The sequence below is a fragment of the Aquarana catesbeiana genome, linkage group LG01, assembly GCF_042186555.1.
Source record: "Aquarana catesbeiana isolate 2022-GZ linkage group LG01, ASM4218655v1, whole genome shotgun sequence".
NCBI lineage: Eukaryota > Metazoa > Chordata > Amphibia > Anura > Ranidae > Aquarana > Aquarana catesbeiana.
Genome location: NC_133324.1, coordinates 405,088,058 through 405,112,832, shown reverse-complemented (window position 1 = coordinate 405,112,832; position 24,775 = coordinate 405,088,058). Strand labels below are relative to the sequence as shown.

Here is a 24,775-nt window from a genome sequence, read left to right as displayed (position 1 = left end):
GGATCTTGATTAATGTCACAGATTAAAAAATGCCACAAAGCAAAGGCAGCTAGTTAAAAAGAGACTCTTTTTTTTCAGCAGATAGGGGTGGGGGTGTGATACAGGGCTCACTTACAATTTTTCTGTTTGCCAGTGTCCGAACCACCTGTAGGTAGCAGGATAACCTACTTCCAAATCTATTTGTCACCCAATGAAGAAGAAAGGAAAAGGGCCTATTGTGCTTTAAATAAGCTGCCTTCCTGACAAATAATACCCCCAAAAAGAATGCCACTATAAACCCTCAACTGAAGTGAGAACATCACTACTATCAATGCTGGATCACACTGGAACGTGATGTGGGAAACTCATACCACGTTCAAAACGCATTGTGTCTGCGATGCAGCAGGTGTCAGGGAAAAGTTCATGCATTTGCCTGCACCCGATCACATGGTACCAAAGTACCATGCAATCCGATTGCAGTGCATTTTTAAAAGTAGTGCTTGCACTAACTTTGGTGTGATGCAGTGCAATTTTTAGCCTGAGCAGTGCGAGTGCATTGCTGTGCGATTCCTGGTGTGAACTGGCCCTTATAGTCACAGCTCATACACTTGCTGCTGGGGTTCACACTAACCCCCATCTAATCTAAAATATCACGTTTAGGTTGTCCAACTCATTTAGTTATTTGTAAATTTCCTTTAAAATACATCATTAAAGTGAATATTGACTGCATCTGAGCACCACAAACACTATTTAATTCAATATCCTAAGCAAACTTCACCATCCACCCATGTCTCCATGCTTTATTTTGTTGAGAAATCAAAGAAACCCATAACATTTCTGGCCATGGCCATCTTGAGTAAGGGGAAAGGATTTATGTAGCATTTACTTCCTGGAATCCATCTGCCCTTAGCTCAGGCATGCATGTAGACGAGTACTTAGCTGAGAAAACCCCCCTCCTCCCTTACTGAAGACTCCAGGGATGTATGGCATTTGCCTAGGCATGGGAACCAGTAAATAACTAAAGTGTTAAAAAAAAAAAGTTTAAAATAAGTAAATATGATATACTTTCCTATCTAATGCTAGCAGCATGAGGATTAATAACCAATGTTGATTGGGAGAGTGAAGCTTCACTTTAAGCAGTTGATAAAGTACACATTTAAAAAATGTTCTTTAATCCACTTTTTAGAATATAGACATTGGTGTATACAAGAATCATGTGGATAGTGTAATACAAAGTTTCCAAGTAGTCAGTCCTATATTCATGTCAATAGTACTGTTGTTCTTTATTCAAGTTTGTAATACTATTCCTCATAAAAAAATCAAGGCGTAGGTTGAAGGCAAAACTACTATTGGCAGAAGCATTGAGTTCAGTTCCATTTTCCTGTTTGACATGGTAAAATAGCAGCAAAATGTTCACACTGTAAGACACCACAAACGTATTGGGCATTTACCCACTGAAGGAAAAATAAATAAAGTGCAGCATTGTATAGTAGTAAATGTCACTAGTAGGAACACAGCCACACTAGTTCCTGTAGCGAAATTGGCGCAAAGTGTGTAATGGTACTTTATTGTATATCCATCATCTTTGCATCGTCTTCCCCTGTTGGTTTCATATGGACAAAATGGTGCAGATCCAAATTCATTTGACAATGTGGAACATTCTGTGATCAGAAATAAAAAGACAAATAAAAATAAGTTCTACTCACTAATACACTAAACAGTCCACGAAGACCGATTTTTACCTAGCCTACTTCAAGTACACAGCACAGATGTGGCAATGAGCAGAACAGTTGACATTCACCTCTCTGATGATCATAGGCTGTAATGCAGTTTTTGTACACTGAAATGTTTTGCAACCATGACCAGTACAAGATGTATACTATAGCCTGCATTTGTCAAAAGGGGGCCTGTCTAAACTTCAAAGAGATACCAAAGTGTGCCTTTCAAGTGAACGCTAGGTTAGAGAGATCTTCTACTACTCATAAGCTGGCTGCAAACAGGCCTTTCTTCTTTATTTTTATTTAAAGTTATTGAAATTTGGTGTTTACAAGTTAAAATCCGTATTTTTTGCTAGAAAATTACTTGGAGCCCCCAAACATTATATATATTTTATTAGCAGAGAATAAAATGGCGATTGTTGCAATATTTTATGTCACACGTTATTTGTGCAGCGGTGTTTTAAACACAACTTTTTGGGAAAAGGGACACTTTCATGAATTTTAAAAAACCAAACAGTAAAGTTACCCCAATTTTTTTGTATAATGTGAAAGATGATGTTACGCCGAGTAAATAGATACCAAACATGTCACGCTTTATAATTGCACGCACTCGTGGAATGGCGACAAACTACGGTACTTAAAAATCTCCATAGGCGACGCTTTACATTTTTTTTACGGTTAGCGTTACAGAGGAGGTCTAGTGCTAGAATTATTGCTCTCACTCTGACGATCGCGGCGATACCTCACATGTGTGATTTGAACACCGTTTACGTATGCGGGCGCGACTTCCGTATGCGTTTTCTTTGCTGCGCGGGGACGGGGGCGCTTTAAATTTTTTTTTTCTTATTTATTTATTTTAATATTTATAAATTGTGTTTAAAAAAAAAAAAAAAAAATTTTCATCACTTGTGACAGTAATAGGTGGTGACAGGTAGGTACTCTTTATGGAGGGATCGGGGGTCTAAAAGACCCCCAGATCCCTCCTTTGCACTTCAAAGTATTCAGATCGCCGAAAACAGTGATTCGGAATACTGTGTATTTTTTTTTTAAACCGGCGCCATTGGCAGCCGAGTAAACGGGAAGTGACGTCGCTTCCGTGTTTACGATTAGGAGGCTGGAACGAAGCCGCTTACATCTTCGTTCCAGCCCGTCCCCAGCCTCCGGAGGTGGCCAATGGAACGGGAGGCCCGGTAAGAGCGGCGGGAGGCGGGGATGTACCCTCCCGCTCTTCCGGTATAACAGCCCAGCGGGTTTTAGCCGCATCGGTTGTTCTAACTGGATAGCCGATCGCCAGCTCTAAAAAAAAAAACAGTACCGGGATAATGCCAGAAGCTGCCGGCATTATCCCGCTATAACCCCATAAAGCAGAGTACGCACATCTGCGTACGCTCGGTGGGAAGGGGTTAAACCCCAAACCAAATCATTAGATGTGGTGGCTGCATTAGTTTTAGATTTTTTTTTTTTAGGCTTTCTTCCCTTTGTTTTCACCTGGTGACCTGGTCAGTAACACACCTCCTATATTAGAATGCCTCCACTCTGGATAAAAGGAGCACAGTGGCCACAGCAGACAGCAGCATTGTCAACGGAGGTTTTACATAAATAAAAGCGGGTCATTGTAAGCACCCCTGTCAGTGGTAAATGGTTGTCTCTTCCCTGTAACTGATACATCTGCAAGATAGCGTGTTCTTTTGAAAACCAACACTTACTGGCTGGATCACCAGATGAAATTAAAAGGAAGAAAAAAAAAAAAAACAAAACAACTAAAGCAGTCATTGCATTTAAGAATTGGCAAGCTGCAATATAATAAAATGTTTGCTTCTTGGTTTAATACCACTTTAATTACAGATAAGTTACAAATACTGATAAATAAAAGGGCAGTCAAAACAACTACTTGCTACCCATGTACGATCCATATGAATAATGTGAGCCAAATATGCAGACATGCAAAAAAACCCCACCTTGCTGTAAGCAAGGTACTTGTGGTGTCACAGGGACTATTGCAACGACAGAATAATCATTTAACCACTTTAATACCAGCCACTTTGCCCCCTTTCTGCCCAAGGCAATTTTCAGCTTTCAGCGCTGTCACTTTTTAAGTGACAATTGTGCATTCATGCTACACTGTACCCAAACAAACTTTTTATGATTTTGTACCCACAAACAGAGCTTTCTTTTGGTGGTATTTGATCAGCACTGCGTTTTTTTTTTGCTAAAACAAATAAAAAAAAAAGACCGAAAATTAAAAAAAAAAAAAAAGCTGTTTCTGTTACAAAATTTTGTAAAAAGGTAAGTTTTCTCATTCAGTGACGGGCACTGATAAGGTGGCACCGATGGGCACTGATATGCATCACTGATTGCACTGATTGGCATCTGTCTGGGCACTGACTGTCATCCCTGGTGGTCCAGGGTGGCATACCTGGTGGCCATCCTCGAGGGTGGCTGTGCTGATAATCAGCGCAGACCCCCCGTCAGGAGAGCCACCGCTCGGCTCGCCTCTACTCGCGTCTGTCAGATGTGAGTGAGGAAAAGCCGATAAACGTCTTTTCCTGTTTACACTGTGATCAGCAACGATTTGACACGGCTGATCACGTGGTAAAGAGCCTCTGCCAGATGCTCTTTACCGAGATGGGTGTGTTAGACTGACACGCCGCGCTGCGTGCCCCCACGGGCACGTGTCGGCTGTTATCCTGAAAGATGTCCAGTCAGGATAAGTGAACCACCGGCTGGCCGTCATTCTGCTATAGGCCAGGTGGGAAGTGGTTAAAGTCTACTTTCCTATCCAATTATTAAAGTATAACTACATTATACTGCTTATACCATACCTAGTAAAATAAGTAAACAATCCCTATAGGTATGAGGAATGTAAGTTTTTACTGTATCTTTCCACAATGTAAGGATTGGGCACGGTCATAACGAATATTATGTCAGGTAGGGATATGGCTCTCCATTATATTTGTTGATAGAGGGCTTTGTACACACCAGCTACTCTAGTAGAGGCTGGTGTTTCTTTACTTCTACTGATAGGAGGATATAATGTTGTTCAGTCTACATGTATGCATGGTAAAAACATACCTGTGTATTAAAGCATGGTATACCAATTTGTTCAAAGCCAGGAGAAGGATTCTGTTGATTCACAGACCTCTGGAGCGCGTTGTGCATTTGAACTTTTGATTTAAATGCTTCAAGCTCACTTTTAAAAGCTTCCATGTACCCTTCTTCCTCTGCCTATGAATGGCAAGTAAAACAAAGCAGTTCAGTTATGGATACCAGTTCACAATGAGGTTATAAGACTTGAAAGTATGCAGTGAAACCCAACTAAGGGCTTGGAGGTACTCAGCGACAAGGAAAAAAAAAAAAAAATTAATTGTTGGAAATAAACAATTAAAAGGGGACCATCAAGTCTCGAGGTTTTTCACCTTCATGCATTGTATGCATGAAGGTGAAAAACCTTCTGTGCTGCAGCTGCCCCCCAGAGCCCCCCTTTTTCTTACCTGAACCTGATCTTTCCAGCGACGAGAATGAGACCAGGAGCTCCAGCCGCTGTCTCGGGTCCTCATTGGATAGATTGATAGCAGCAGGAGCCATTGACTCCTGCTGCTGTCAATCAAATCCAGTGACACAGGGGGGGGGGGGGGGGGGCCCGAGTCCTGCTGTCTGTGTCAAAGGATGCAGCAGCAAGACCCGGGAGCGCGCCCACACAAGTGCCCTCATGGAATGTGGCTCTCCGTGGGGGCACTCGATGCGGAGGAGGAGCGCCACCTGGGGACCCCCAAAAAAGGAGGATCGGGCCGCTCTTTGCAAAACCCTTGCACAGAGGAGGCAAATATAACATTCAGCCTGTCAGTGCTCAGACCATACGCCACACACTGCATCAAATTGGTCTGCATGGCTGTTGTCCCAGAAGGAAGCCTCTTCTAAGGACTATGCACAAGCAAAGTCCGCAAATTATTACAATATCTTAGACAAAGTACTTACTTTAGCTTTCTGGAAAAACAAGCGGAAACAGCCCCTTGGGTCCACATTGCTGCTTCTTGCCATTTCAATAATAAACTGCATCACAACTGCTTGATGAGCAACTTGCTCCATGAGGGCCTTCTTCTGAAAATACAAAAAAGAATAATAATGAAAGAACAGATAAAAAAAACACAACATCCAAGAATCTCAGTTAAGATCCTCTGTGGATAGAAGCTCACATTTCTATGCTTGGCCTGATGTGTAGATGACAGAAAGATAACCTTTTACAGCTACTGCAACATATCTAAGAAAAGGGTCAGGGCTTACATACACTGGGGTATGGGCATATGCAAACTCTTGCCCGATTCAGATGGCATTTCACTAAAAACATGATTGTAAAGACACCCGAGTATGAAAGGGGTTAAAGTCGTTTGTAAGACATTCCATACCTAAACACAAAGGCAGCTACCGAACACTTCAATCAGCTGAACAAGGAACCCATACAAATAATTCTCCCCCAAATACGAGACAAGATGCTCTGTCTTCAGGTTCAAGCAGGAATGAATCTTTATTCAAACACGTTATACAGATCCCACTTCGAACCCCCCCACCCTTGGAAAACAGGGCAGGTAAAACTGTCCAATAACAATGGACACACAGGCCAGGTGTGCTTAACTTCTCAGCAGTAAACAGTCTTAACAGGGGATGGAAATATCTGGAGGAAACTGCCGCGCCAACTCTAAATAAAAGGAGCAGCCAACACTACAATAAGACGAATTGTGAAAAGTAAATGAAAAACAATAAAGTGTAGCGCTATAACAAAAGCTAAAAATCTACATTGATAGATATAGAATCACAATGGTGAGAGTGATACCTGAAATTACCAGGTGTGTGATCTGCTTCTATAAGGTATATGACCTTAAGCAGAGGATGGATGTATTCAGAAATTCTCAACCAGGTTGGTGTCATTAACCCGTGTAAATGTGTCTCACTGAATGCGACATCAAACAAGGCAAAATAAAGTGAAAAAAAATTTTGGAAAAAGATTAACCAAAGTATGATGGGATTGCAAAAACATGGTGATACAGACATAAAAAATCAAAAGCAGTGTCACATGTCTATCATGACAGAAATGCACCAAAAATTGTGAGCAAAAAAATATAAAATATTGACTAAGAATAATATAACATGTGGACATATATGTGATTGTACAAGTCTGGAAAGAGTGGCGATTCTTGGGAATGCAGGATGCTCAAAACTTGTGTAGATACTTTTCACCGCGAGGTGTAAGGCATACCGACAAACGAAGCCAGATCTTCTTAAAACACACACTTCAGCAGAGAGAAATGTAATGCCCTTACCAGAGATGTTGGACACACAGGTCGTTGGCAGTGAGTCATATAGGTTTGTTCCGTCAAAGCGGTAGGGTTAGATACGGTTCCAATCCAAAAGAGATGCTCAGTGGGCAGGAAAAACCTCACGGCTCTTTCGCTCTTGGAAGGGATGAGAATGGGTCCAACACTCCTGTTAATGTTCCTGTTAATCTGGTTTCCTATCCAGATGTAGGCTGTAATCTTCCACCGGGTTCCACCCGATCAACGGCAATCCTCCAAATGTGGCAGGGAGAAAGTAAAGAAAAAAGAGCTTCCACATGGTGTAAATCCGATTATGCAAGGAAAAATTTAGTGTTAAAAAATATTTCCAACAAATAGTAAAATGGGTGGTAAAAATTTGGTTCAATTGAACAAAAAGTAGCGCAGTAAAAGGTAGCTGGGGTAGCATAAAGAACCCCGACGCGTTTCGTCTTCTAAGACTTCGGCTGGGCATTACATTTCTCTCTGCTGAAGTGTGTGTTTTAAGAAGATCTGGCTTCGTTTGTCGGTATGCCTTACACCTCGCGGTGAAAAGTATCTACACAAGTTTTGAGCATCCTGCATTCCCAAGAATCGCCACTCTTTCCAGACTTGTACAATCACATATATGTCCACATGTTATATTATTCTTAGTCAATATTTTATATTTTTTTGCTCACAATTTTTGGTGCATTTCTGTCATGATAGACATGTGACGCTGCTTTTGCTTTTTTATGTCTGTATCACCATGTTTATGTAATCTCTCAGACCACCCATCATACTTTTGTTAATCTTTTTCCAAAATTTTTTCACTTTATTTTTGCCTTGTTTGATGTCACATTCAGTGAGACACATTTACACGGGTTAATGACACCAACCTGGTTGAGAATTTCTGAATACATCCATCCTCTGCTTAAGGTCATATACCTTATAGAGGGTGTTCACACACCTGGTAATTCCAGGTATCACTCTCACTATTGTGATTCTACATCTATCAATGTAGATTTTTAGCTTTTGTTATAGCGCTACACTTTATTGTTTTTCAGTCTTAACAGGGGGGCTGCTGGAGGAATCCCCCCCCCCCTTTCCTCACAGCAAGACCATAATAGTTGAGGCAGACAGCCACAATAGAATACAGTCACACCCTAACCATCACAGCAAAGAGTCCACAACAGGATTAGACAGCACACATTATATATACAGCATTGAGTCTGACTAGCACAGATCATAATGGGGTTCTCATTCACCCTGTGCCCCTATTAGTGACTCCGGTCATATGGCTCCCTCCTTGTGGAACACACCGGCAGACCTGGCTAGATCCTTCTCGGGTCAACTTGGGGATGTCCAGCACTAGGAGGCCGGAGTGAAGTCTGTTTGCCAGGACAACCCATCAGCATTGCCATTTTGCTTACCGGGTCGGTAGCTGATGGTGAAATTGTAAGGTTGCAGGGTGTCACGGGCATGGCCAGAGCGGAGGCTGTTGGAGAGGACTGTGTGCAAGCCTGTTGCCCACCGATTATGGGCCCTAGCATTTGAGGTGAATGAGAAATCCAGTCTGAACTGTATTAATCGGACTCAGTCATGTATATATTGTATGGGGACTCCTTACTGTATATTTGTGTCCCTGAAGAGGGAGGGGGGATTCCTCCAGCAGCCCCCTGCTGATAAGACTGATTCATTCTGTTGGGACACATCCTGTGAGGAGATGCTGGTTTTATGAACATGTGTTTATGTTAATTGAGAGAGCTGATCACATTAGCCACCAGCCCTGGCTAATAGACGAATGGTCTAGGCTGAGGAGGGGGGAGATTGTTGTTTGTATTGTTAGTTGTAATTAGCTCCAGCTATTGTGTTTATATTAATGTGTGAAGCTCGGTGCCTACAAGACTGTCATCTGGTCTGGGTACATTTTGTAGTAAATTAGCTCATGTTAATTAGGTTAGCTTTGAGTCATCCCTGCTGTATAAAGGTCTGTGGAATCTCAAAATAAAAGACAGTTCTGATGTACTCCAAGACTAGTGTTGTCTAGTTCTTGGGGTTCCTATAGCCAGATCCATTGGACTCGTGTTCCAGAACTTAGGAAGCGGTATATGACGGAAGCACTCAAGCGGAGTGTGGGACGTTCCGTGACACAGGGCTAAGCTCCACCGCAACAACCTGCCATTGTCTCCTGAGAGCCGGTTAGGCCAGACCAATGGGTTGTTGTCAGTGACTAATGAAAATTCCTGTCCATACAAATAAGGGTTCAACTTTTTAAGGGCCCAGACCAGGGCCAAGCACTCCTTCTCCACTGCGGCATAGCTCACTTCTCGGGGTAATAGCTTTCTGCTCAGGTATGCGACAGGGTGTTCTCTTCCATCCTCCCCGATTTGGCTCAGCACAGCCCCCAGTCCAAACATGGAAGCGTCTGTGTGGACAAGGAAACGTTTGTTGGGTACTGGGGCAACCAAGACAGGGGCATTTACAAGTGCTTGCTTGAGGGCTAGAAACGCGGCTTCACAAGCTGGAGACCACACCTGCCTAGGTAAATTCTTTTTTGTCAGGTCAGTCAGGGGCTTGACGATAGCACTATAATCAGGGACAAAATGCCGGTAGTACCCTGCAGTCCCCAAGAAGGCTAATACCCGGGTCTTAGTACAGGGTGTGGGCCAGTTAGCTACTGCCTCTACCTTGGCTGGCTCTGGTCTCTGGTTCCCACACCCTACTCGGTGTCCCAGGTACTGCACCTCTGCCATACCTAGATGGCACTTGTCTGGTTTCAAGGTCAGACATGCGGCCCGAATATTGACCAGAACCACCCCTACGTGAACCAGGTGCTCCTCCCAAGACCCACTGTAAATCGCAATGTCATCCAGGTATGCACATGCAAAATCCTGAAAGCCATCGAGGAGCCTATCCACCATACGTTGGAAGGTAGCCGGGGCATTTTTCATCCCGAATGGCATGACCTTAGACTGGTACAGGCCAAACGGGTTAACAAATGCCAACTTGGGGATAGCATCCTCGGCCTGGGGAATCTGCCAATAGCCCTTACACAGGTCTATTGTAGTTAAATAACGTCCCCTGGCTATACGATCTAGCAGTTCGTCTACCCTGGGCATCGGGTAGGCGTCAGTGGTGGTCTTCTCATTGAGTTGCCTGTAGTCCACGCAGAACCGGGTAGTTCCGTCTTTCTTAGGCACCAGGAATACAGGAGAGGCCCAAGGGCTGTCAGAGGGCTCAATGACTCCTAACTGAATCATCTCCTGTATCTCCTTCCGCATTCCTTCTCGGACTGCTTCAGGGATACGGTAGGGGGGCTGTCGAAGGGTTGCTTGTCCAGGGGTCTCTACCTTATGCACAGCCAGGGTCGTGCAGCCTGGTTTTTGGGAGAAAGTCGCCTGTTTCTCCCACAGAAGCCGCTTAGCCTGTTCCTTCTTTGTGGGGCTTAACCGGTCCCCAAGCTGTACGAGGCTAATGAGGTCATTATGGGGGTCTATCTCTAGTAAGTCAGGGAGGGGTAAACTTTCCTGGTACTCCTTCAGCATGTTCACATGAAAGGTTCGCTGGATTCTTTCATCTGCACAGCTGGCAATAACATAGGTAGTATCACATACCTGGGCTACTACTTTATATGGGCCCTGCCAAGATGCTTGCATCTTGTCGGTCTTCACAGGCTTGAGCACTAAGACCTTCTGCCCAACCTGGAAGATATGCTGTCGGGCCCCCCGATCGTACCATCTCTTCTGTCTCCCCTGGGCCACCTGGAGATTCTCCCTTACCATCAGAGACAGTTGCTCCTTGTGGTCCCTGAGTTCCAGAACATAGGGCACTATGGGGATCTCCTCCCGCTCTGTCTCTCCCTCCCAGTGTCCTCTAATGAGATTATGGGAGAAGGGTCCATGGACCCCTCAGAGTAACTCGAAGGGAGAGAACCCAGTAGATTCCTGGGTACACAAATAACAGGTGAGGCAGGAATTTCTCCCAGTCTTTGCAAGCGTCCGAAAAGGTCCTCAGCATTTGCTTGAGGGTCCCGTTAAAGCACTCGCAGAAACCATTAGTCCGGGGGTGGTAAGGTGAGCTCAGCAAAGGCTTAATATTGCATACCTTCCACAACTGCTGGGTGAGCACAGCGGTAAACTGGGTTCCCTGGTCAGAGAGAATCTCCTTAGGGAACCCCACTCTAGTAAATATTTTACCAGGGCATTAGCTACTGTCTCTGCTTCATTGTTGGACATAGCTACTGCCTCTGGGTAACGGGTGGCCTAGTCCACCACGGTGAGAATATACTTCTTCCCGGATGGACTAGGCCTAGCCAAGGGACCCACAATGTCAACGGCTATGCGGTAAAAGGGCTCCCCAATAATAGGCATGGACATAGGTCTGGCCTTAGGGTGGTCCCCCTGCTTACCTACCCGTTGACATGTGTTATACGTTTTGCAGTACTGTCGCACATCCTGGTTAAAATTGGGCCAGAAAAAATTCTGTGTAATTCTATGGGCTGTGCGACGGGACCCTAGATGTCCTGCAGAATCTCCAGCTGGTATTTCTTAGGTACCACCAGCTGTCGTTTCTTCAAAGGGACTTTATTTCCCAGGGATGGCTTAGGAATCCTATACAGTCTATCCCCCACCCATTCATAAAGCTCCCCATCTATTCCCCTTTCCTGAGTATCTGCCTTAGCCCTATACTTGTGTAAGGTCGGGTCCTCCCGGGTTTCCCTCCCGAATGCTTCTGGGGTATCCCAGCCTAGGGGAGCCTGATCTAAGGTACATGTCGGGAAGATAGTCTTATCTGGGTCTCAGCAGCAAGCGGGCCAGTTCCAACAGCACGGGTCGGGGCACGGGTAGTTAATGGGTTGGCTTCAACAGGGCCCATCTGGGCGCAAGCAGAAACGAGGGGGGCCAAATCATTCCCCAGTAGTACATCCACTGGCAAATCCATCACCCCCACATTCACGTGTCCCGAACCAACCCCCCAATCCAGGTGAACACGGGCAACGGGTAGCCGGAAAATGGTGCCTCCTGCTACCCTTACAGCTACAGTGTCCTCGGTGTGTTGGCTCTCTGGGGTGAGGTTCATCTGTAGTAGGGTTATGGTGGCGCCAGTATCACGTAGGCCATTGGCTACCTTTCCATTAACCCGGACAGTCTGCCTGCGTGGCTGCCTGTTGTCCTGGTTAGCTGCTTGTACTGGATCAGCCTTGTGCAGGAAGCCCCAATGTTCTTTCTCCTCCTCAACGCAGTGAGCGGCAGGCGTGGATGTGCGGGGATTCCCCCCTGCTGGCTTTCTCCATGACTGGGACTGCCTGGCTCAATTCAACGGACAGTCTGGATTTTTGTGCCCTAGCTGTTTACACCCGAAACACCTGAGGGGTTGTGAGTAGACCTGGGAGTTGAACCTGGGCTGCTGAGAATAAGTGGCCGCTGGAGGTGGTGCTGTAGGGCGGTACGACTGTGGTTGGTAGGCGCCAGCTGGAGGGGGTGCCGCTGATCGATAATCCACCCGAGCTGTTGTCTTGACCACAGGGTTATCCAGTTTGCGGGCGTCTGTGTATTCGTCCGCCAGGCGAAAGGTTTTCGGTCCCGGACCCACTCTGACTTCCGGGGACAGCTTGTCAAAGAAGTGCTCCAGCAGGAACAGCTGCAGCACCTCTTCCCCGGGTACTGCTTGGCATCCAGCCGCCCAGTGGGATGCCGTGCAGTGTAGGCGGCATGCCCACTCGGTATATGAATCTCCAGTCTGCTCGTCTCTCGGAACCGCCTCCGGTATGACGGCATACCTGGCCAAAAGTGCTTCTTTTACCAGCCCATAGTTCATAATATCCTCATCTGGGATGGCTACTGAACGCTTCATTGGCCCAGCCGGACAATTTCCCAGACAAAATGGTAACCCTTTCTTCTGTGGGCACCCGGTGTAGGGCACATTGTCGTTCAAAATCTGCAAGGTACCCATCAATCTCCCCTTCAATGAAATTTTTAAAAGCAGCAAAATGTACCTTTCTCCTTTCAGTTGGTGCTGTTGTGACTCCCGCTGCTGCAGCACCTCTTTGCTGTAGCCAATTTGCATCCACAGCCGCTATAACTCGGTCTATGATCTCCGCTGTAGGGTTAGGGCCATAATGTGCCAGTCTTATGTTAACAGCCCGATCAAAACTTGCCTCTTCGGGTGTCCTGTCTGTTATGCTGGGCCTTTTGGTTATGTTGGGTCTTTTGGCTCTATCCATTTTGACTAGTTCTGTGATAATGTCCCTCTTCTTACGGTTGTTGGTCGGTCGGCCCCGGTTCTCCAGTAAGTCCTTGAGGGTAGAGCGCTTTAGCCGTTCATACTGTGCTTCCATTGGCCTGTGTCCTCTTGTAGCTGTCCTTCTGGGCTGTGGCAATGATCCCGCTGCTTGCCACCAGTTGTAACGACACCCCGAGTATGAAAGGGGTTAAAGTCATTTATAGGACATTCCATACCCAAACACAAAGGCAGCTACCGAACACTTCAAATCAGCCGAACAAGGAACCCATACAAATAATTCTCCCCCAAATACGAGACAAGGTGCTCTGTCTTCAGGTTCAAGCAGGAATGAATCTTTATTCAAACACATGTTATACAGATCCCACTTCAAAACTCCCCCCCCCCCACCCCACCCTTGGAAAACAGGGCGGGTTAAACTGTCCAATAACAATGGACACACAGGTGTGCTTAACTTCTCAGCAGGAAACAGTCTTAACAGGGGGGCTGCTGGAGGAACCCCCCCTCCCTCTTTCTTCACAGCAAGACCATAATAGTTGAGGCAGACAGCCACAATAGACAATAGAATACAGTCACACCCTAACCATCACAGCAAAGAGTCCACAACAGGATGAGACAGCACACATTATATATACAGCATTGAATCTGACTAGCACAGATCATAGTGGGGTTCTCATTTACCCTGTGCCCCTTTTAGTGACTCCCGTCATAATGATATTTCTGTAATAACATTTTGCAAATAAATTTAGACCAAATGTATCCTACATTTCCTTGGTAAAAATAACCCAATTCAATGTATACTATTTAGTCCCCAAAATGCCAGGACACTACAAAAACCCCCAAATGACCCATTGTTGGAAAGTAGACAGTCTGAGGTATTTAGTAAGAGGAATTGTGGGGTTGATTTGCTAAAACTGGAGAGCGCAAAATCTGGAGCAACTGTGTAGGGCTGCAACTAACGATTATTTTCATAATCGATTAGTTGGCCGATTATTGTTTCGATTAATCGATTATTCGGTTAATAACCTTAAAAAAAAGTGTGGTGTATAATTTAGTTAATGTGTACAGTTTTAAAAAAGGTAATTTATTCTTAAATATCTCTATGCAGTGGTAAATATAAATAACCAACTATATGGTTAGGGAGCAAAATATCGAATCCACTCTGAGCATAACAGACAGAAGACATATACTGTATATACTATTAGAGGAGATATACTGTATATACTATTAGAGGAGATATACTGTATATACTATTAAAGGGTGAATCTGGTAAATATCATCAGACTCAGTGATCAAATTTTTTTATTAAAAACTAAAACAATGTCTTCCTTCAAAAAAAATGTCATTTTAAGAATGTTCGTTCTTTCATTCAGCGAATGTACAAAGATTTTTCGTCTGAATATTCTCATCTGAAAATTGATCCGTGTGGCCAGCATAAGGCTCAGAACACACCTATGCAGTTTTCTTTTCATCTGTTTCTGCACTGCTTTTTGCTGTGCGTTTGATGCTTGTGCACGTGATTTTGCTGTGGTTTGCGTTTTTGCATTCTTTTTGGCCAACTTGTTGTTGGGCAGATTAAAAAACACATATTGCTGCAAAAACACATTACATGCTTTTCTGCAGCTTCTCTATTGAAGTATATTGAACCAAAAAATCACCATTTTGCGCGAACGTGTCCCATAGGAAACCGTGTGAATGAATTGTAGTGCGTTTCTGCAAAAAGCACCAAAAAACACATAGATGTGAACCAGGTCTAAGACGTTTAGTAACATAATGGGGTGAAAAAAAACTAAAATTAGCCCTTTATAGCACAAACAAAAGCAGATAATCACTACTGTAAGGGGTTAATTTTTTTTAGTGTAGAACTGTGAAAGTAATATTTGCAGTAGCGATTATTTGCTCTTTTTGTACTATAAAGGGCTCATTTTAGGTTTTTTTCAACCCCATTATGTTACTGGCCGATTAATCGATTATGAAAATAGTAATCGATTAATTTCATAATCGATTAGTTGTCGATTAATCGATTAGTTGTTTCAGCCCTACAACTGTGCATGACAGCCAATCAGTTTCTAACTTCAGCTTGTTTAATTAGGCTTTGACAAAAAAAAACCTGGAAGCTGATTGGTTTCCATACAGAGCTGCACCAGATTTTGCACTCTCCAGTTTTAGTAAATCAATCCCTGCGAGTTTTTTTGCGTTTGCAAATTTTTGTCACAATTTTTGGAAAACAAAGAAAGAAATACATTTTTTTTCCCTTTTTACAAAGGTGTCATTTTAACATGTTATTTCTCACAAACAGCATAGGCATTCTTACAATTACACCCCAAAACACATTTTGCTATGCCCCCCCGAGTATGGAAATGCCTCAAGTGTAATGCCCTGTACACACGGTTGGACATTGATCGGACATTCCGACAACAAAATCCATGGATTTTTTCCGACGGATGTTGGCTCAAACTTGTCTTGCATACACACGGTCACACAAAGTTGTCGGAAGATCCGATCGCTCTGAACGCGCTTACGTAAAACACGTACGTCGGGACTATAAATGGGGCAGTAGCCAATAGCTTTCGTCTCTTAATTTATTCTGAGCATGCGTGGCACTTTGTGCGTCGGATTTGTGTACACACGATCGGAATTTCCGACAACGGATTTTGTTGTCGGGAAATTTTATAGCAAGCTCTCAAACTTTGTGTGTCGGAAATTCCGATGGAAAATATGTGATGGAGCCCACACAGGATCGGAATTTCCGACAACAAAGTCCTATCACACATTTTCCATCGGAAAATCCTATCGTGTGTACAGGGCATAAGACTTTTTCACAGCCTAAATGCATAGAGGGGCCCAAAAATCTAAGGAGCACCTTTAGGTGCTCCAGGAGGATGAATTAGTCATTTCATTCTCTAACTACCTATCACATTTTTGGTGGCCCTGGAGCATCAGAACAGTGGAAATAACCTCATTTTGGAAAGCAAACACTACAAGCTATTTTACAGCTCTTATTAACACCTTCTCATCCAGTCCCCGTAAACTCTTCTCTACCTTCAACTCTCTACTTCTTCCTCCACCGCCTCCACCCACTGACTCACTCACTGCCCAGGAGATTGCTAATCACTTCAAAAACAAGATACAATCCGCGATGAAATCTCCACTCTACAGGTATCTCCCCCAGCTAAGACCTCATGTCAACAGGTACAACTGACACCCCCCCTATTCAAATCTGCTACCACAGACAAAGTTGCTAAACTCCTTTCTATCGCCCACCTAACCACCTGTCCCCTGGACCCTATTCCCTTTCATATGCTACGGTCGCCCTCTGACTCCATCCTACACTCTCTAACCCACATCTTCAATCTCTCACTCACCTCTGGCATCTTCCCTAATGCTCTAAAACATGCACTGGTCAACCCCATACTTAAAAAGCCGTCCTTGGACCCTACCAATCTTATCAACCTACGTCCTATCTCCTTGCTCCCCTTTTCCTCTAAACTCCTTGAACGCCTGGTTTACAACCAAGTGACCACCTCATTAAAAACAACCTTCTTGATCCCCTTCAATCTGGATTTCGCCCTCAACACTCCACAGAAACTGCTCTTTTAAAACTCACAAATGTCCCCCAAGGTTCTGTTCTTATTTTCAATCTACACCTCTTCCCTAGGTCAGCTGATAGCCTCTCACTGCTTTCAAGATCATTTCTACGCTGACAACACAGAAATCTATCTATCCACCCCTCAACTCACTCCATCAGTCTCCTCACGCATCACTAACTTACTAGCCAACATATCTGTATGGATGTCACACCACTTCCTCAAACTCAACTTGTCCAAAACCAAGCTTATAATATTTCCTCCCCCACGTGCCTCTTCCCCTGACTTGTCTGTCAAGAGCAATGGCACAACCATCCACCCGTCCCCACATGTTAGGGTACTAGGTGTTATCCTGGATTCTGAACTCTCCTTTCGGCCCCACATCCAATCACTTTCCAAAGCTTGCCGTCTCAACCTCCACAACATCTCTAAACTACGTCCCTTTCTAACCAATGAAACCACAAAGCTTCTGATTCACTCCCTGGGTATCTCTCACCTCGACTACTGCAACTCCCTCCTCATTGGTTTACTTTTAAATAGACTATCCCCCCCTTCAGTCCATCATGAATGCTGCTGCCACACTCATCCACCTTACAAACTGCTCAGTGGCTGCTACCCCTCTCTGCCAATCCCTCCATTGGCTGCCACTCGCCCAACAAATTAAATTCAAAATACTAACAATAAGTTACAAAGCCATCCACAACTCTGCCCCCAGATACATCACTAACCTAGTCTCAAAATACCAACCTAATCGCCATCTCCGTTCCTCCCAGAACCTCCTGCTCTCTAGCTCCCTCATCACCTCCTCCCATATCCACCTCCAGGACTTCTCCCGAGCCTCGCCCATCCTCTGGAATTCCCTACCCCAATCTGTCAGACTGTCTCCAAATGTATCCACTTTTAGGCGATCCCTGAAAACTTTCCTCTTCAGAGAAGCCTATCCTGCCTATATCTAACAACTGCACTATTTTCTCCATTAGCTCATCCCCCACAGCTATTACCCTTTGTATAACTTGACCCTCCCTCCTAGATTGTAAGCTCTAACGAGCAGGGCCCTCTGATTCCTCCTGTATTGAATTGTATTGTACTTTTACTGTCCTCCCTAATGTTGTAAAGCACTGCGTAAACTGTTGGCGCTATATAAATCCTTTATAATAATAATAATTTTCTGAAAAGCCTTTTGGAAAATGCAGAAAGAAAAATTAAAATATATATTTAACATAAAGTAGTCAATTAATAAGATATTTCTTACACACAGCATAGGCATACTTAGAATTACACCTTAAAACACATTCTGCGACTCCTCCTGAGTATGTTGATAGCTCATGCATGAGATTTTTTTCACAGCCTAGCCCCATAGAGAGGCCCAAAATCAAAGGCACACCTTTAAGCGTTTCAGGGGCATAAATTACACATCTAATTTCCTGACTAGTTATCACATTTTTAGGACTATGAAACCCATAAGTGTAAGGAAAGGGGGGCTAGAATAATAATCAGTATTAAACAGCGATCAGACTACCTCTCTACTGAGTAAAATCAGTTAAAAAAAAAAACTGTTCTAAGACAGAATGGCACTTACCTGTTCACTTTCTAAATGATGACACCACAAAAGGAGATATCTGGCAGTGTCATCACACACCAGGTCTGGGTATTCAGACAAGAACCACTGACTGTCATTCCATCTGCTGAGCATTCCTAAGGAGAAGTCATACAGACAAATGTAGACATACTGTAGATTTCAATTTATCAGCAGAACAAATCCAATGACAAAGGCTCCATTTTATCAAAATCTCCAAACAATAGTCTGAGCTGGTTTGGAGCATGAAGCACAATGCAACAACAATACACTTTTAAAGTAACCCTTTATTTAAATAACCACTAGTTTAAATCACTTAAACTAAAAATCAATGGAAGGGAGCAACAGACAAGCAAAGGAAATCAGAGTATGTGCTGCTGGGGATAGGGGGGTTGAAGAAACCTTGTTTCTTTGCTCCGCATAGGTTTGCTTTAATGAGACAATAAAGTTGGCCTTATATGATACAATCTGATTTTATGATCGCCTTAAGATTTTCAAACTATGTAGTGCGAGTGCCTATCTAAATCTATAAAATAATCGGGTGGGCAACAAACTACACATCTCAGTATTTTGAAAAAAACTGTACAATTTGATTTTTACATATGTGGACAACCTAACCACTTGCCTACTGGGCACGTTTACCCCCTTCCTGCCCAGGCCAATTCTCAGCTTTCAGCGCTGACACACTTTGAATGACAATTGCATGGTCATGCAACACTGTACCCATATGAAATTGTTATAATTATTTCAGAAAAATAGAGCTTTCTTTTGGGGGTATTTAATCACCACAGGGATGAGACTGCACTGATGGGCACACTGATGAGGAGGAACTAATGGGCACTCATTGGCAGCACTGGTGGGACTGCACTGATTATCGGTGTAGATGTCCCGTTAACACAAGCAGATTATCGGCTTTCTTCTCCTCACGCTGTCAGCATGAGGAAAGGAAAGCAGATACCCAGCTTGTGTTTACATTGTGATCAGCTGTCATTGGACACAGCTTATCGCATGGTAAAGGGCCGCTGTAATTGGCTCTTTACTCCGATCTGTGATCAGCTGGGTCCAAAGGACTCAGCGATCACAGAGCTTGCCGCAGGGGGCTCGGGGGCAGCAAGATCATGGGAGGACATCCATGGACAAACCCCCAGCAAAAGGAAGCCCACGCTGTAGCCATCTTTCGGCTATAGTGCGGGCGGAAAGAGGTTAAAAGAGAATATTCAAAGATGTAGTAATCTGCAGCAACAAACTTTCAGCTTTAGTAGCTGATATTGTATGCACATCTCAGCTTTTGCTGTAGAAGTCAAGATTTGCCCTCACCTCTTCCTTTTTTTCCCATGGGTCTTATGATGATAGCTAGCCCCACTGACCAATATTGAAGCCCAAGGGATACACTGAGGTGCAATTAAGCTCCATGAACAGGAAAAGTCAAGAATTACTTATAAATTAGTCTCTCTCTCTCTCTCTCTCTAAATCTTCTGATTGTTTTGACAAGATATTTTTCACCAAGGTAACCTGTGCTTATGCATTTTGTTTAATAATGCTGGATCGTCTAGGAATATGACAGGTTTACTTGATAAACACAGAGCAGTACAACCACTAGCTTGAAAATCCATCACAAAGATGACACTTTTCTTCATACTTGTAATAATGATACAATACACCAATCTTGCATAAAAACAATATACACAAATAACAGGCAAGCTACATACCAAAATGTCGAATTTTATCTTCATATTTTTGTAAAAATGACAGTGATAGATCGTCCTCTCTGGTTTTAGCTTGATTGATAAAGCTCTGCGATTTAAAAAGAAAAAATAGTAAGCAGCGTAAAATAGAAAAAAGGTATGTCTGAACACAAAAATACCCAAATTTGGATAAACTAATGTAGATTGTCAGTCCTGTCTTGCATTCCATTTCTCTTACTAATACAGCAATCAATTCACCTCTTCATTACCATGAAAAATAACTTTAATTCAAAACATTTCTAAAAAGATTTGAAAAAAAAAAAAAAAAAAAAAAAAAAAAGGAGTCATGCATAAAGCAGCACACTTTAAAGTCGGTGTTAAATAAATCCCAGGCTTTTGAGTCCCCATAAGACCTAGCTCTTTTTAAAGAACTGCTACCACTCCGTCCAGCAGTTAATACACACTGGGGTTGATTTACTAAAACTGGAGAGTACAGAATCTGGTGCAGCTCTGCATAGACACCAATCAGCTTCTAGGTTTTATTGTCAAAGCTTAACAGAACAAGCTGAAGTTAGAAGCAGATTGGCTACCATGCAGATCTGCACCAGATTTTGCACTCTCCAGTTTTAGTAAATCAACCCCATTTGTTTTTGTTATTTTTATAAAAAGTATATTTAATTCCTCAAAGCCTCTTGACATTTCTATTCCTTTCTACATACATGAACTCCAGTGATGGCTGCATAGCTTTTCTCAAGATGTGTTTCCTATGATATGGTGACAACATTGGGCCATGCCTGTTTTTTGTGTGTAAACATGGATGCTTTCAATCTTCATTGGATGCTCGTGTGACAGGGAGATAGCACAGGTGCTCAACCAGAAGGACAGAGTACTCTTAACCACTTGCCGCCTGCTGTATAGCAAAATGACGGCAGGAAAGTGGTTGTGTTATCCTGACTGGACGTCATATGACGTGATCAGCATAACAGAGCCAGCGCGCAGCAATCGGAGGTGCTGTGTGCCAGTCTGACACCCCGCAACTCCGATCGTGGTACGAAGCCTCTGACAGAAGCTTCTTACCACGTGATCAGCTGTGACCAATCACAGCTGATCATCACGTGAACCAGGAAGTGCCGGTAAACGGCTTTTCTCGGTTCACGCTAACAGGGTGAGTCTGTTGGCAGCTCTCCCTGTCGGGGGGGGGGGGTCTGTGCTGGTAATCAGCACATTGATTATCAGCACAGTCCCCATGAAAAGGTGCCCATCAGCTGCCAATCAGTGCCCATCACCTGCCAGCCTGTCCCCCTCTATAAACGCTTGTCAGTGCCCATAAAAAGTGCCAGTGCCCCATCAGAGTGCCAATCAGTGCCACTCAGTAATGCCTGTCAGCAGCTCCTCATCAGTGCTGCCTGTCCAGTGCCACCTATCAGTGCCCATCAGTTTTTTTAAAAACCGCAGGAAGTGATCAAATACCAAAAAGAAAGCTCTATTTGTGGGAAGAAAATGAAAAAAAATTTAGCTTGAATGACAATTGCGTGGTCATGCAACACTGTACCCAAAGTGCGGCAGCACTGAAAGCTAAAAATTGTTTGGCTTGGAGTGCCTGGTATTGAGGTGGCTAACTTGTAACAGGAGATCCCTGAACAAGGACCTTTATGGCAGGATCACCAAGTAGTATTTTAATAAAAACTGCAGGTTTAAATTGACATTTGATCTACCTGTAAATTGACATGTTAAAATTGTAATGACATTTTAGTGATTGAGTTTACATACCCTTGAAAAAAATAAAAGCATTTTTAATGTGAGTTAATAAATCCCATCAGTCAGCTGTCTGGGTAGTACATAGGATCTGAAGTTCTACAACTACTGACATTCTTCAACTGGACAGAAAGCAATAATGCCTGTCTTGGAATCCATTAGATAATCAGTAAGTGGTTTGATTTTTTTGATAAAGCCCTGAAGTGATTCCTGACCTTTACTGACAGGGTGTTAATTTTTAGTAGTTGCCTTCTTAGGGTGGCATACTTAGCAATAGATTACAGTACCTTATTAAATACATCTTGACTAAAGGCATCCGAAGAAGACATTCCCCAGTTCTCACCCAGTGGCAGAGCTGCTTCTTTCCGCCTCCATTCTTCTTCACTACGCTGTAGTTCTGACAGTTGAGTTTGAGTCTTGGCATACTCTTGATCTATGGACTCAGAATTATGAAGTGCTAAATTGTTCAGTTTCTGCTGAGCCTCTGCTAGGCTCCACTTGCATGCCATGGTGCTCCTGCCACCCCCATCTTCCTGTGGGCAAGCAAAGTCCATGCTGCGTGTGTATTTCTCTGCAAAAAATTGTATATATGAGTATAGACGCCAATACGTTACAGACAATCATATAACCATTTTTGTACACAATATAGGTGTGGACAAATAAATGAAGTTTAGGAGCCAGCCTGTCTGGTCAATCCAAGAGCCAGCAGAATTTTTTTTGGGAGCCAGCTTCATTGACAGCATCTAGAGAAAATTTCATAAGGTAGGCACCAGCTGTAATTTTAAAGATCATTGGGAGTCCCTGATGACATCAGTTTTGACAAAACACGTAGGGTGGAGCTTGATGCTGTGATGTTACCAAGCATTTGGAAGTGTACGGACTGAATCCCAGGCTATGTATTGTATGGTGCTTTCATTTATTATCACAAGTGAGTGATAAGAGAAGTGAGCAGCTAAAGAAAGTGTAGCTGCTGACTTTTAATAAACAGACACTCACCTGTCCAGTGATGCGGTCACCCAAATCCCCCTCCTCTCCGCAGCGCCATAATTGCAAGTGTGGGCACCCGGCTGCGACAGCTTGTGGCTTCACAGCTGGGTGTGCACTCTGCATGCGTGAGTCACGCTGCGCTCTCCTAGTGGCTGGGCAATCTTCTGGGACCTGTGACATGTCCCAACAGATTGCAGAGAGGGAGGGGCCGCCTAGTGGGAGAGGAGGACTCGCCTAGGCAGCGAGATGACAGAAGCAGGAAGTGGGACAGGAGGTTCCTGTCAAAACCAGGTACTCACTCCCCCCGCCAAAAAAAAAATGACATGCCAAATGTGGCATATAAGGGAGCGAGGAGTGCTTAAAGCGGAAGTTCCACTTTTGGGTGGAACTCTGCTTTAACTAGAGATGCAGCAAGGGTGACAGCGCTGCACCGATTTCACTGCCAAAGAAAGCAGGTCACCCTATCAAAGAAAGTACTTATCCACTGGTGGGATCAACGTGTGTTTATAAAATGTTCCGGGGGTACTTAGAAAAACAGAGTGCCCGGTCTTGTTGGAATGAGCAGCCTAACTCACATATATGATTTTATAGACTGATAACAGGTCCATTATGAGGACTGTGGATAAAAGATTAACCACTGAGTCTATGATTATCCATCAGCCTGATCAGGCCAACTGAGAAACAGTAGAACTCCATCAGACAGGAAGTACATCTTTCACGTGTAATAAACAATTCGTAAACAGATAACATTAGAAAGTACATCTACAAACAAGCTTTTTATGCAGTAATATATAATGAAAGTTACATTTTAGCAGATCACTCAATAAAAAAAAAAAAAAAAAAAAAAAACTTTTTAAAGGGACCATGAAGAATACTGTAGTAAGTATGTAAAAAGATGTTTAGTCTCAATGTTATATAGGTGGATGAGTACATGTGCTACATGCCTGCTTAGCATAAAATAAAACGAAACACACTTACCGGCTAAACCTACACAGCATGTAAGAGAACACAGCCGTGCTGCTCTCTCCCCTTCCGGCACGCACAGCCAATGACACGAACAACCAAAGCCACCTCCTGCCTTGGCGTGGGCTCTACCTCTACAAAGATGGCTCCCTCGGTTGCTTCATCACAGGAAGTGCAACCCGATCAGCACATGGGTGGACGCAGAATGATGACGTAGGAGCAGCGGTTCACAGAGCGTAGTGTTTGTGTTACCTTGGAGATAAGACGCTTCCTCTGGGACTCTAGCAAGATACTGAGGCTGTAAGCTGCTCTTTACTATTCTTCACGATTTAATTCAGTTTTATTCTCCCTGCATGATCTAATATATTGTCTATATTATGTATTTAACTGGTATATGTCATGTATCTAATTATCCATTCTATTTCAGCAGTCTTCTGCATTTATTCATTCATTGACATCAATTGTCAAATGTGCTTGATCCCAACCATTAGGGATTTGTCATTAGAAATGTCCTTCATGATGTTTTGTAACCCTTTTACCGCCGGTCCAGTGCGATTTTTGATGCATTCCAGTGTGTTTTTGGTGTGTTTTACTGCGTTCCGGTACAGTCCAGTGCAGAAAAAATGCAGCATGTTCTACTTTTTTTCTGGAACTGGAAAGCCCTGGAACTGACCACACTGGTGTGAACTATGCCATTGGAAACCATATAACCTACTTTCCATGTGTTTTTGATGCAAAACAAAAACACACTGGACTGCATGTGGTGTGAACAGGTCCTTAAACTGATTGTAAAGGATCGTGTTTTATTTTTTTAAAATAACAAACATGTCATACTTACCTCCACTGTGCAATTCGTTTTGCACAGACTGGCCCTGAATATCCTCTTCTGGGGCAGGGGCGGATCCAGAGTCTAGTCTCGGGAGGGGCACTGCCAGAAAATACGTTTTTTGGGGGGAATTTATCAGGGAAATGGCTGGTGTTAGCGCTTCAATCATCA

General features: G+C 43.7%; 2 protein-coding genes across 2 annotated transcripts in view; one reads left to right on the top strand and one right to left on the bottom strand.

The window, feature by feature from the left end:
* Positions 1-1,123: 1,123 nt before the first annotated feature.
* CDC37L1 (cell division cycle 37 like 1, HSP90 cochaperone) lies at positions 1,124-23,950 on the bottom strand. The gene is made up of 7 exons (XM_073634974.1): positions 23,794-23,950; positions 22,116-22,399; positions 20,098-20,182; positions 18,392-18,507; positions 5,673-5,795; positions 4,770-4,922; positions 1,124-1,640 (listed from the first exon to the last, which is right to left on the bottom strand). The coding sequence occupies exons 2-7, from the start codon at positions 22,380-22,382 to the stop codon at positions 1,545-1,547; spliced, it is 840 nt and encodes a 279-aa protein (XP_073491075.1). The 5' UTR covers positions 22,383-22,399; positions 23,794-23,950; the 3' UTR covers positions 1,124-1,544.
* SPATA6L (spermatogenesis associated 6 like) overlaps positions 23,094-24,775 on the top strand; it is a 112,086-nt gene continuing 110,404 nt past the window's right edge. Inside the window, exon 1 of the mRNA XM_073634966.1 lies at positions 23,094-24,078. The gene's annotated coding sequence lies outside the window, so the exon portion shown is untranslated. The remainder of the gene's footprint in view (positions 24,079-24,775) is intronic.

Bases quoted from the DNA above. Each gene is read 5' to 3' on its own strand.
- CDC37L1 (XM_073634974.1), bottom strand. From the start codon at position 22,382: ATGGACTTTGCTTGCCCACAGGAAGATGGGGGTGGCAGGAGCACCATG. The intron at 4,923-5,672 runs GTAAGTACTTTG...TGCCATTCATAG, and splicing joins TGTTTTTCCAGAAAGCTAAA to GCAGAGGAAGAAGGGTACAT. The intron at 1,641-4,769 runs GTATGTTTTTAC...TTCTGATCACAG, and splicing joins TACCATGCTTTAATACACAG to AATGTTCCACATTGTCAAAT.